The following is a 14,364-nucleotide window of genomic DNA, read 5'->3' as shown; positions in this document are numbered from 1 at the left end:
CAATGAGCTTTGAAGCAATGCAGTGAAACAACGTATTGCAACTGTCAAACGCGAACGCGACGTATACAAGGCATGTAGCGCAGCGGCGCTGCTCTTTCGCACTTCCTCCTTCCATATATAAACAGCAGCCGAGAATGCCGAGAGGCGGCTGCCACTTCGTCGTCTTTACCATCGACGACCTTGTCATCTTTTCCACCGTAACAATATATTGAAAAAATATTATGTGGATATATAGCACAAAAAGGTGCAGGGGTGGCGTACAGATAGAGCATTTGCCTCGCGAGCAACAGGACCATGGTTTGAATCCCGGTGCCGCGCAATCTTCCGCCGGATTTTAAAAAAAAAATCCGCGTGTTGATAAAATTGCATAAACAGGCCTGGAGTGCGGTCTGATCCTGGTGACCAGAACCGGTAACGCACTCCCTCACGAGAGCACGATTGGCCACCCTTGTGCAGTACTTGGCTACAACCTCCTATATGAATAATCAAACCCCGGCCCTCAGTAACCTGCAGCTGCGAAGCAACTGACCACGGCGGCGGTCAGACCTGTGACGCAGCAGAGGGTGCGTCACAGAATCTCTGGGTACGGACAGGCCACCATTGGAACCTGAACTTGGCAACGTTTAACGCTCGAACGTTATCTAGTGAGGCGACTCTAGCAGTGCTATTCGAGGAACTAAAGGGCAGTAAATGGGATATAATAGGGCTCAGTGAGGTTAGGAGGACAAAAGAAGCACATACAGTGCTAAAAAGCGGGCCCGTTCTATGCTACCGGGGTTTAGCGGAGAGACGAGAACTAAGAGTCGGATTGCTGATTCATAAGGATATAGCTGGTAACATACAGGAATTCTATAACATTAACGAGAGAGTGGCAGGTCTTGTTGCGAAACTTAATAAGAGGTATAAATTGAAGGTCGTACATGTGTACGCCCCTACATGCAGTCATGATGACCAGGAATTCGAAAGCTTCTATGAAGATTTGGAATCGGCAATGGATAAAGTTGAAACAAAGTAAACTGTACTGATGGGCGACTTCAATGCCAAGGTAGGCAAGAAGCAGGCTGGAAACAAGTCCGTGGGGGAATATGACACAGTTTCTAGGAATAGCAGGGGAGAGTTATTCGTAGAGTTTGCAGAACTGACTAATATAAGCATAATGAATACTTTCTTTTGCAAGCGGTATAGCCGAAAGTGGACGCGGAGGAGCCCGAATGGCGAGACTAAAATGAAATAGACCTGATACTCTGCGCTAACCCTGGCGTCATACAAGATGTGGACGTGCTCGGCAAGGTGCGCTGCAGTGACCATAGGATGGTAAGAACTCGAATTAGCCTACACTTGAGGAGGGAACGGAAGAAACTGGTTCATAAGAAGCCGATCAATGAGTTAGCGGTAAAAGGGAAAATAGAGGAATTCCGGATCAAGCTACGGAATAGGTATTCTGCTTTAACTCACCAAGAGGAACTTAGTGTTAAAGCAATGAAGGACAATCTTATGGGCATTATTAAGGAGTGTGAAATGTACGTCGGTGGTAACTTCGTTAGACAGGATACCGGTAAGTTATCGCAGGAGGCGAAAGATATGATTAAGAAACGCCAGTGTACGAAAGCCTCTAACCCTACAGCTAGAATAGAACTGGTAGAACTTTCTAAGTTAATCAACAAGTGTAAGTCAGCTGACAAGGAAATGTAATATGGATAGAAATGAACATGCAATTAGGAACGGAGGAAGCCTGAAGGCAGTGAAGAAGACACTAGGAATAAGCAAGAATCAGGTGTATGCGTTAAGAGACGAAGCCGGCAATATCAGCACTCATGTGGATGAGATAGTTCCAGTGGCTCAGGAGTTCTATAGAGATTTATACAGTAACAGTGGCACCCACGACGGTAATGAAAGAGAGAATAGTCTAGAGGAATTTTACATCCCACAAGTAACGCCGGAAGAACTAAAAAAAGCCTTGGAAGCTATGCAAAGGGGGAAGGCTGCAGAGGAGGATCAGGTAACAGCAGATTTGTTGAAGGATGATGGGCAGATTGTTCTAGAAAAACTGGCCACCCTGTCTACGCAATGACTCATGACCACGAGCGTACCTGAATCTTGGAAGAACGCGAAAATAATCATAAGCCATAAGAAAGGGTAGGCGAAAACTGTTAAATTAAAATTATAGACCGATCTGTTTATTGTCCATTGCCTATAAAGTATTTACTAAGGTAACCGCAAATGGCCTAAGAAACCCCTTAGACTTTTGTCAACCAAAGGACCAGGCAGGATTTAATAAAGGCTACTCAACAATAGACAATATTCACACTATCAATCAGCTGATATAGAAATATGCGGAATATAGCAAGCCCTTATATATAGCTTTCATTGATTACGCGAAAGCGTTTGATTCAGTCGAAACCTCAGCACTCACGCAGGCATTACGGAATCAGGGTACAGACGAGCCGTATGTAAAAATACTGAAAGGTATATATAGCGGCTCCACAGCCACCGTGGTCCTCCATAAAGAAAGCAACAGAATCACAATAAAGAAGGGCGTCACAGGGAGATACGATCTCTCCTATGCTATTCACAGCGTGCTTACAGCGGGTATTCAGAGACCTAGATTGTGAAGAATTGGGATAAGAGTTAAATGAGAATGCCTTAGTAACTTGCGATTCGCTGATGATATTGCCTTGCTTAGTAAGTCAGGGGAACAATTGCAATGCATGCTCACTAACCTTGAACGGCAAAGCAGAAGGGTGGGCCTAAAAATTATTCTGCAGAAAACTGAAGTAATGTTTAACAGTCTCGGACGACAACAGCAGTTTACGATAGGTATCAAGGCACTGGAAGTGGTAAGGGAATACATCTACGTAGGGAAGGTAGTGACCGCGGATACCGATCATGAGTCTGAAACAATCAGAAGAATAAGCATGGTCTAGGGTGCGTTTGGCAGGCATTCTCAGATCATGAACAGCAGGTTGCCATTATTCCTCAAAAGAAAAGTCTATAACAGCTGTGTCTTACCAGTACTCACCTGCAGGGCAGAAACCTGGAGGCTTAGGAAAAGGGTTCTACTTAAATTGAGAACAACGCAACGAGCTATGGAAAGGAGAATGACGGGTGTAATTGTAAGGGATAAGAAAAGAACAGATTGGGTGAGGGAACAAACGCGTGTTAATGACATCTTAGTTGAAAGCAAGCAAAAGAAATGGGCATAGGCATGACATGTAATGAGGAGGGAAGATAACCGATGGTCATTAAGGGTTACGGACTGGATTCCAAGAGACGAGTTGCGTGGCAGGGGGCGGCAGAAAGTTAGGCGGTTGGATGAGATTAAGAAGTTTGCAGTGACAACATGGCCACAATTAGCACATGACCGGGGTAGTTGGAGAAGTATGGGAAAGGCCTTTTCCCTGCAGTGAGCGTTGTTAGGCTGATCATGATGATGATGAAGCACATTTTCCGCAAGAGTTTGCTCTGGAGGAACGAGATGGCGCTTTGGGCGGCGCCTAAGACACGATCTGAAGATTGGCTGGAAGAAAAGTAGGAAAAGGACAAAAGAAAGGAAGGCATACAAAAACAAAGTGCACAATAGGGGATCAGAAAGTTTGGTTATGGGAATCTGTCGCGGTTTTTTTTTAACATAGGTAGTACATTAGACAATATAGTAACGAGAGCGAATAACGAATATAATAACCATCCGTACGTTGCCTCAAGCGCTCACGAATGCGAAACCATTACCACTTTTGCCCTACTACTGCGCGAACAGCTCTCGGAAATATATCTAGGGAGTCCCTCATTGTTCTCCATTCATGGCGAAAAATGAGGAAAGGTAGAGAGAACACGTCTGCAGTAGCCGGCCGCAAAAATACTTTATTGCATATGAAGGCATGCAATGAATCTATGACGAAGTTCGCGCACCGCTCCTACACAAGCTACCTTGTGTTGAGGTACTTCGCAATGCACGGATTTCCTTGACGAATAAAAAAACTTCAATAATGCGCCAGCATTACGTCTCTAACCTCTAAAGAAAAAAATTCTACCCTGGAACGCTGAAAATAGTGAGTACCTGTCCTTCAATGAGTGTTCCAAAACAAGTGTGACGGATCTGACGGAAACAACAGTGACACCGAAAGCACACGAATTTTCGAAGCTGAAAGTTTGGCGATGGTTCACAGAGTAAGCGAGCGACTAGCAATAATACGTCTTTGGTGCCCCCCCCCCCCCCCCCTGCAAGATGTAACAAATTTGAGAATACCTACGTTTCGAGCTTCTTGCGCGGCAAGATTGAATCTACCGCAACGGAGCACATTCGCGGCTCATAGTGCGGAAAATAAACAATCAGATAGTGGCCGCACTGAGGAAGGTTAATTCAGTCACCAACGTAACAAGTCACTATCTCAAAGTGGCTCGAAAATAAACAATGACGAGCAAAAAACACCGAACTTGATTCATTTCAAAATGTGAAACTTTGGACAGCTTGGAACGCAATTCTAGCCCCTATTCTTGTACAAGCGGAGTACACGCAGCTCACATCCTTTAGACAAGGTGTAATAAGCTCCAAGAGCGCTCACATCCTTACATGCCCTTTAAATTTGTGGCTATAGCTTCGTGTTGGCCACCCAATCACCGTTACAATATCCGCGCCATAGCAGGGGATTCCTGAGCCGCACCGGCGTAACGCACCACGATTCTAAGGGCGGAGGCAACGTAGGTAGCTGAGGCAAGCAATGGACGCGTCACACGGTTATCAAGCATGGCGGCACCTGTAAGTTCGCGTCAAAAGGCTCAAGATGACGCGAGTTTTGTTGCAAGCAGCACAGGATAATTTTAATATTTTAGCACTTTAGGGCGCTCCACAAACGTTCTTAGAGATAACTATTTTTGTATGCTTCTAATAATTTGGCAACGTATACTGGGTAACTCGGTGTTGCCTGGTCGAATGCACAGGGCGTGGGTCGGCTGTGTTGAGAGAACAAGACTCACGTGATTAAATGCGTTGAGCATCGAATCAATATAGTGGCAGAATCCACTGTCATCATCGGAACAAGATATGTATGAGGCGGTATTCCTTTTTGGCGCGACCTTAGTAAGAACACTAGGAGCCATCTAGTGCCACGAACGCTGGAAATCTGGCACTGAGAAACGCGTCCGTGCGGCAACCCGGTTTCTTTCTCTCTTTCACGCTTCTTTTTGCTCATGCTGAGCCATTTATTGACTCTGTTGAGAAGTCCGCGCGTATTTTCTGGGACGACAAGTCTGGCGGGCCAGTGTCTGTGGGCGCTTAGGGTTGTTATCTCACTTACCACACACTGAGTTGCACACAATGCATGACCACACTTGTGAGAGGCTAATTCAATGGCACATACCCAGTGAACGCATGGCGCAGCTATCTAAAGCATTGGCGTCAAAAGCGTTCCTTCATTAGCGGCACTTACTCAGTGCATTTGTGGCGCAGCCTGCTAATGCGTCCGTTTGCTCTCCTTGAAGAAACCTTGTGACGTCGGTTTGGTTCCGCTCAACATCGGACAAACTTAAGGGATGTTTTTTTCATTGTATAGCGCTACAGTCCCAGTCACCGAATTTGGTGTCAAAGCCTATTAGCGCATAGCGAGTGAGCCAAGTTGGCATTAAATAGGTTCATTGGAGATCAGACCAGGCCGAGCTGCTCATACCCAGTGCTCCAAGTCGGCGTCAAGAAGTTTTTTTCAACAGCGATACATACACACTCGCGAATCTACAGTGACCGACGCCGGCATGAAAGAGGTTCGTTGAAGAGCACTACATGTGTGCACATCACACTGCCGCGTACTCAGTGACCCTATTTGATCCGATTGTTGGTTTCGACCCTTGTTCCTTCAGCACGCCGCCCGATGCCCTACCCGTTCGACCACGGACTACCCAGTGACCGACTTAAGACGTACTGGTGGGCTAGTTGGTTAGCCATGATAGAATATGGCAGCGCACATGGAAACAAAGACGTAACACAGAATGACACAGTGCTCGTGTTTGTTTATTGTTTCATGTCTCTATTTCCAAGCGCACTGCCATATTCCACCAATGACTCAGGCAGGCAGAAAAGTGGTTAGATACAAACATTTATGGATACAAACCAACATAAATTGACAAGTACTTAGCCCCGAGTGAGTGCGGGAAGAAGCCTAACTCATTAAAAGAATATCTGCTGTAGTTGATAATGTCACGCGAGATAGCTTCTAGGTCTGTTTAAGTTGCATGACGAAATGAGAATTGCTGAAGTAGTACCACAAGCCTTCACAAGAGCCATCTGTATACGCTTGCATGTAGCAGGCTTAATTAGCAATTTCAATCGCTTTCACCGAGTTTTAAATTTACTGTTCACCACTCTCCTAGTCAAAGCAACTTCCTCGACACGGCGGTCTACACAGAAAGGGGAAAACTGAGAACGTCCGTTTACCGGAAGCCTACGGATAGCCAGCAATATTTAGACTACAACCGTCATCACCCTCGACACTGCAAGCAGGAATTTTTGTCGGACAAGCGAAACGAATAAGAAGAGTCTGAAGCGAAGACAACGATTATATCGACCACCCATATGACCTTAAAACAAGGCTAGCCGAAATAAACAATTCACAAAGTTGCTCTCGACGGAGTTTATGATGTCGGGTCAAGATTGGAGAGGCAGTCGGAATCAGCTAAGGAACAGCCTACATCAGAATCTGACAGACCACCAGCTTTTAAAACAAGATATTCTAATGCCCTCCCAAATATGAACATCCTACAAAAATACCACCCAACATTATCAAGTAATGAGTGTCTGAGAAAAGCGTTCCCTAATGTACCAAGGGTTACCTATCGCCGCAACAGAAACTTTAAAGACATGTTAGTGCGCACAAACGTCAGCCAATATCATTCCCTCGTAATAAAAACATGTCGCCCCAGGTGCAAAACCTGTAGGCACATTCAAAGTGATGTTAAAATTAAATGTACCGCGACTGGTTATACACAGGAAGAGAAAACTCGCTTTACTTGTACAAGTTAGGATGTGATTTAAATGCTTGAATGTTCCTTCTGTAAGAAACAATATATCGGTGAAACGTGACAATCCGGGAACGCCAGATTAAACTGACTTCGCGTCGACACAGCTAAAACTGACATCGCGTCGACACAGCTAAAAAGCTTCTCAAAGCCATCTTCAAGCATTTCAAACAACCAGGTCATAACTTTGATGAACTTTAACTCTGCATCTCACTGTCGAATTTCTGTTCTGAATGAGAACAAAAATGCAACGAATCATACCTTGCCCATAAGTTCAAGATATCGCAACCATTAGGCATAAATGTTTCAAAGAGAGCTTAGAATCTATTCGCTACGCTGGATTTCAAGCTATAGGCAACAACACTTAGTTCGCTTGCCCTTAGTGCTTCTTTCATTTATTGACATATTTCATTTCAGTAATTTTTTGCATTTTTTTTTAAAGAGCACCTTTTTCTGCCGCTCCTTTTAGAATATTTAACAGGGATAAGCGGGCTAGTTGGTGGTCGTTAATGGAATGCATCATGTAACCGCACTGAAAAACAAGGGACAAGGAAGGAACACACAAGACGCGCCTGTCTTGTGTGTTCCTTCCTTGTCCCTTGTTTTTCAGTGCGGTTACATGATGCATTCCTTTTAGAATCTCTTTCAGAGGCACGATAGCTCACGACCACTAGCGAAGCAGGTCATATAGGGGTGCTGTGCGCACGGCCGTTAACCCGCCGGCTTACACACGGCCGCATCTCCGGCCTTGTGCACAGCACTCCGTTATTTTCAATTCTACACCCTCGCCGCTAACACAATTCGGTTGTTCCTGCACCCACCCGCCTTACCCCTCCCCGCTTTAGGAGAACCCTACCTATGTATACTGTGTCGAGGAAAGCATATGTCACCTTGAAAAAAGACACGTCCACTTCTCGAAACATTTGCTCCCACTTTTACTTTGTTCTGGTTTTGCTTATCATCTTGAATTTCCATCACCCGCCTTCCCAGTGCTTTCCCCAGATTCATGTACAGGACGACTTTCCTATTTTTGCATCCCTGCTTGTGGTCATTCTTGCGTTGTCTTGTCATCCTGGCTGTTCTATGATCGTTGATCTGCCATAGTGATTCTACTGCCTTGCTCTCATTGTCGTCATGTTCACGGCTCGGGCTTGAAAAAACCGGGCTTTGTGCGGAAGAACTGCGATGGTCAAGTGCAAAGGCAAGCATAGACTCGGATTAGCTTCATGTTGTCGTCATGCCTCCGTTGTCACGCTGTCATCGACATAAAGTCTTCGGCATTCTAGTGTCCTGATTCCGGGTAGCTACAGTCATGCACGACTGGACACTACCGGTGCGTAGCGGAATGTGATGCACTTAAGGCGGACGTGAACTGTAACGCCAACATGCCGTCGTTGTAACGCCGTCGTCGTCATTACGTCATCTTCGTGCCATCATGATTATTCCTTCGTTGTCTTGTCATCGTCATACTTCCACCGTGTTCACTGCCTTGCTATCACTGCGGTGCCATATCGTTGTCCTCACACCGCCATCTGCGAGCCATGGTCGGCCATACCATTGTTGTATTAATTTTAGCCTCATTGTTGTCATGCCGTCGTTGTCATTCCAGTTCCCACATTCCATTGTTAAAGCATTGACATCGTGCCTTCGTATTGATATCATCGGCATCACGTTGTCAAGCGGTCGCCCTCATAAACTGGGCGCGTCATCCAATGACCGCCATTTTGACGTCCGCATTTCAATTGTCTTCATTGCAGCGTCGTCATGCCGCCCTGCTTGTTCAATCTTTGTTATTACTTCGTCATCCTAGTATCAGCTTTTCTCCAGCATCGGCGTCACGTTCTTGTGCTTCCGTCGTCGTCATGCCATTGCCGTCATGCAGTTGTCATACGGCCATGGTCGTTTTATCGTTGTTATTTCGTCGTAGTGATTTGACTGTCATCATACCATTCTCGTCGTGACTTCGCGGTCGTTTGGTTGGCATTATTGCGTCGTCATACAATCATCTTGCATCGTGCCATTTCTCGCAGGTGGCAAAATACAATGATGATAAAGATTACTTATTGGCATCCCCTTTGAAACGGGGCGGTGACATGCTCACCTAGTCAGCTTGATTTAATCAGCTATACATGTGTTTTCATTTAAGCATGTTTGCACGTATGACCTCACTCTTCTTTTTTTTTCTCAAGCCTTCTCTATCTGTATTGTACCGCTACCTATGCAACTGCTACATGGCGTGCCACCTGGTATAATATTGTTACGTGAAGGAAGAGGCTCATTTATATTCACAGGTGGCTTTTATTGGCCGAGCTAACATGCGTAGGGTAGTGATGGCCTAAATCTTCGTTGTCTCCAAGGCCAGCAAACATGTACTCTTCTTCCAAGATTACAGACTGCGCATCACCCCTGGCGGAAGAAGCACCTTATAGGTGTCGCTCACTGGTCCCTGAAAGGTACGGTTTGAAGCCGCTGGCATGGATGGTGTCAGATAGAGCTGAAGACAGACGTCACGTGGCGGAGGATGCGGTAAAAGCTGTAGTACCGCGAAGGAAGTTCTGCCGAAATATCAACACGCCCAGATGGAGATCAAACTAACACTAGAACACCCACCAGGTTCGTATGCCACACCGGGAGGGCGCTGATCGTAATGGCACTTCTGGAATGTCTGTGACGCAGGGAGATGAAAGTGGGCAATATGGCATGCTTGGGTCGCTGTGTATATGACAGCACGAGTGTAATCTGTCGGCGAGTCGAGTGTGGTCGACAGCAGAGTCGCTAAAAGCAAGGTCGACTCCCGGCCGAATAGAAAGTATAAGGCTTAGTAGCCAGCTGTGTCGTGGAACGAGGAATTACAAGCAAACGTGACAAATGGTAGAGCAGTGTCCCAGTTGCGATGATCGGAGGAAACATACATTGCGAGCATGTCAGTTTTTGTGCGGTTCAGGTGTTTGGTAAGACCGTTTGTTCGAGGATGGTAGGCTGCAGTAAGGTTGCGGTTAGTAGCACATCATCGAAGTAAGTCGTCAGTGACTTTCTCAAGACAGTATCTTCCACGATCGGTGAGGAGCCGACGAGGTGCGCTGTGGTGTAAGTTAACATCGTGAAGCAAGAAGTCAGCGATGTCTGTAGCGCAACTGGTCGTTAACGCTCTTGTAATAGCATAGCGAGTTGTAGAGTCCATAGCGACGGAAATCCACTTGTTTCCGTTATTTGATGTAGGTAATGTTCCGAGAAGATCAAAGCCACCGCTCAGAAAAGGGTTGGTCGGTATATCCAGATGCTGCAGCCGACCAGCAGGATGCAGAGCTAGTCTTTTCCGCCATTGACACGACTGACACGCAGCGACATAGTGACGGACGGAATGGTATAGACGGGGCCAGAAAAACCGTCGCTGAATTTGGTCACCTGCCCGTGAGACGTCAAGAAGTCCAGCGGCGGGAATGTCATGCAGTTGCTGGAATACCGTCTGTCGAAGACGGAAAGACGGTTAGCAGCTCAGGCCCATCGGTGTGCATGTTGCGGTGATACAGGGATCCATTAGTTAGCACAAAGGGATGTGACGGGATGGGTCAGACGGATCAGACAGCAGACGTTCAATAACCTGCCGTAACGGTTCATCGTGTCCTTGTTCATAACTAATGATTGATGATGATGATGTGTGCAGTGCGCGACACGGTGCGGTGGTTGGAGAGGAAAAGAAGCAGACGACAAGTAGTGCGCGCGCCGAGGCAAATTCCATGGTGCGTGGAAAACGACAACGTCAAAGAGCGTCCGGCACGTGAACACGCTCCTCAAGAAAAGAAATTAAAAGAAAAAAAGCAAATCCAATCAGAAGAAACCATGGAGCTTCAAGCAACCAATGAGCAAACAACGAATCGGCCAGAGCGGCAGAAAAGCGAGGCGTGCTGGCAGAAGAGGAGGGAGAGTTCCAGGAAGCGACGCCAGGAGAAGCTCGGCAACCGGACCAGGAATTGAAGACAGGCCGTCGGGTTGCAGGCCCGAGCTACAAGAACTTCACCCGACCGGGGCCTCCGGCCTACCCGTTCCTGTGTGTCGCCACTCTGTCCGATCGTGAACTGCTGCCCGAGGCCGGTGAGCTTCTGCGCCCGTGGGCAGAATGAGAGCAGTCCGGCTACGGGCCCGAGTTCTACACCTAGCTGCCTAGCCAGGACGCCGCCGGCATCTTCTCGTGCCGTCAAGCCGCCTGCCTTCCCTCTCCAAGCCAGAGCTGCCGCACTCTGGTCGCCTGGTCAATGGTCCAACAGCCCGAGACCGACACCACTTCTCTCGTCATCCTTTCTCCGCTTCTCCACGCCGAGACTACTATGCGCCCTCACAGTCGTGGTCAGCCCGGACTCGCGTACTGTTAATACCATCCTAGCCCTAAGCTCGTTTTTTGCCATGATGACTCTTTGAGTGTTTATTTTATGGTATTTTATCCTCGTTCTACTTTTTTTTGTAAGTTTGCGTGTGTGTTTTTTTAAACAAACGGCTTTGTCCTCAATTGGGTTCTCGGAGGCTCCACCTCAGAGAACCGTCTGAACCTCTAAAGAAAGAACTTGCATCACAGCTTCATCTGTCAGGAGGGCCTCGATCGTAGATGACCCTCAGGACGAAGCCGCACATCGCGCGGAGTTGCTCTGTTACCGGAACTCGACAGCCAGACGACAGGGTGGGTCTCGGCACCACTTCAGTTGCCGCAAACAACGACGGGGATTAAACCCGGACGTTCGGCTCGTTCGTCATCATGGCAACAACTGAGCGAGCAGCGTCCGTGGCCACTGCTTGTGCTCGGCACCCTTCTTCTTTATTTGCAACACAGTGAAATCTGCATGTAATTCGAGACGGCTGTTTTGGAACCAGGCTTAAATTCAGGGAAAACACACACTTTTCAAATTGATGAAAAGATGGGCTATTTGAGTCATATATTAAAGCTAGATATATTAAATATAGATGCAAATGCCGGCGCAAATATATTGCTGTGGGCTTTTGAAATGCCCGATGAAATTCCAGCTGAACCACAAGACAATGAGTGTTTCACAAGCCGGTTTCATTCGAGTAGGAGCTTCGCATAGAACGCTGTACTAGATATCGTAACTGAAGCCTGCTGCTGACATGTACTGTCGTTGATATCATGAATTTATATATGGAAGAAAAATGAGTAGCTATAGAGCTACCAACCGCTCAGACTTCTACCCCATTTCACTCAAGCAGGCGAAAAGATTTCGCGTTCACTGGGACGACTACAGATTTCATTCCAAATATCAGCCAGCCATGCAGAGGTGTTCTTTTGCAAGAGCGTTATACGCGAATAATGATCTCGCTGATGATCGCTGGTCTCGCTGATGACCTACTATTAATAATAATGTAATGTATCATTATTACTAGTGTAATATTTTACGAGATTTTTCAGATCTCCACGCCTCTTTATTGCACAAGGATGCAACATTATTATTAATATTAATATTATTATTATTATTATAAGCAATATAATATGACCACGCTTTCCTTCCTGAAGAATTCCTTCTTGCGAGCTAAATACACGCAACGTAAAAGTCTGAGTTTCCGCTTTTGCGCAAGCACTTATAAAAAAGCTCACAACAACGCTAACGGTTAGTTTGGTACATTTACTGGCAATAATTTCAGTAGAAATCTAGTCGAGACTTTCGAGCGCCTGTATTGTTTCAATTCGCACTGCTGTCGTTTAGCAGCGTCAGTTACATTGAAGCGGTGTGGATCGGCCGATGGTTCGTTTGAGCTGTCGCACAGATTATTAGAAGTTGCTTAAGTGTTTGGATTCAATCGACCACATGTAAAGCTCTTTTGAAACTAATATCTCGGTGAGTCTTTGAATTGTAGACTCTAATGCAAGGATGTTTTCTTCTACATTTGATATTTGAGAGTTTGTACAATATGTCAAGTTTGTCGATTCTGCAACGTAATGATGGCTGCAGACCATGAGATGTTTCTTCCACTTTGTTTAATGGGCCGTTAGAGTAAATGAATAAATAGCTAACTCTTTATAGTCAGATAGATGGACTTGGGGCGAATTCATAGCACTGAATGTGGCCTGCTTCTTTAGTATTTTTTTTTTTCAGGTAATGCCCACGTAAGGTATTAAGACGCAGGCGTTCCACCACAAAATGCGAGCCCTTCCTTCGCACGAAACGAGTTTTTTCCCATGTGTTTCTGCAGGGGATTGATACATTTGTGCACTTTTGTTATTCTGCATGCAGAAATATATCATTCGTGATAGTGATATGCACACTACTGGAAACAAGAGACAAAAAACCCAAGAGATTAGCGAGGACACAGCGCTGTGTCCTTGTTACACTCTAGGTTTTTCGACCCTTGTTTTGCGTAGTGCGCTGGCCGTAATCATGACGGAAATGTTCAAACTCCCTCAAGTCACCGCTATGTGACAACTATATGAACACACACAAAAAAAAAGCAATCCAAATGAAGGCCTACACAGAAAGTCTAGAAGAAGTGAAATAGAAACGTGTCGCTTAGCAATGAGAGCATCTCACCCAACAAGTAATCCGTTGAGCTGGTGTTAACCTCTTGAAGGGCACTTTTGTTCCAAACATACACAGCGTTTGATTCGTTCTTCATTTGCTTCCAAATTTCTATGAGATTTAGTCCATCGGTTCTAGCACCCGTTTGGTTATGCTCATCGCAATATGTAGCATTTAAAAATTCTTTTCTTCCGCCCCCCATGATGACCTATAAGAAATAAGTAAGCATGATTAGCTCAGGAGTAATCATAAAAAATGAGATGTACATTTTGGTCTACATAATTCCGTCAGGGTATTAAAGCACGCGTAGGGGAGTTTAAAAGTACGAATCATTCTAAATAATTCGGAACCGCTACACCCATCTCAAATATTATCTACAATCTCTCCGTCGTCCTGATTAGCTTTGCCAGAAGCAGAGCGCGACAAAGTGCACGAAAAGCCTAAATACGTGAAATGCTGACGCGCAAATGCGGGTCACTTCAAGTTTTGTTTTTTCCTTTTCAAGCGCACTGACGCAGACGGGAAAGTAGACCAGGAGAAAAAAAGCAAGAAACAACATATATTTTATTTATTCACTTACTTGTTTGCTTATTTATTTATTTATTTATTATACCCGAAAATTTCAGCACGAGACATAGGAAGAAGGGTGGGCATGTGAACAACGTTTATGGATAATAAACAGTCGAAGATAACCAAGAAGTGGTAAGAATAACTAGGAACGAATGAAACCTAGTGTGGCTATCCATGTTGTCTATCCATGTTGCGCTTGCACTTCTTGCAAGCGCAAGAAGTGCCGGCAGCTACGCGCTCCTAGTATCGCGTTTTAATCGCCGGGCACTATGCG

General features: G+C 45.8%; 1 protein-coding gene across 1 annotated transcript in view; it reads right to left on the bottom strand.

Moving 5' to 3' along the window:
- LOC126538860 (alkaline phosphatase-like) overlaps positions 1–14,364 on the bottom strand; it is a 71,995-nt gene that overhangs the window by 16,425 nt on the left and 41,206 nt on the right. Inside the window, exon 4 of the mRNA XM_050185585.3 lies at positions 13,533–13,728. Coding sequence (XP_050041542.1) covers positions 13,533–13,728 — 196 coding nt within the window. The remainder of the gene's footprint in view (positions 1–13,532; positions 13,729–14,364) is intronic.

Source organism: Dermacentor andersoni, chromosome 8 (genome assembly GCF_023375885.2).
Source record: "Dermacentor andersoni chromosome 8, qqDerAnde1_hic_scaffold, whole genome shotgun sequence".
Lineage (NCBI taxonomy): Eukaryota > Metazoa > Arthropoda > Arachnida > Ixodida > Ixodidae > Dermacentor > Dermacentor andersoni.
Note: the sequence above shows the minus strand (reverse complement) of the source record. Positions and strands in the feature narration are given on the sequence as shown.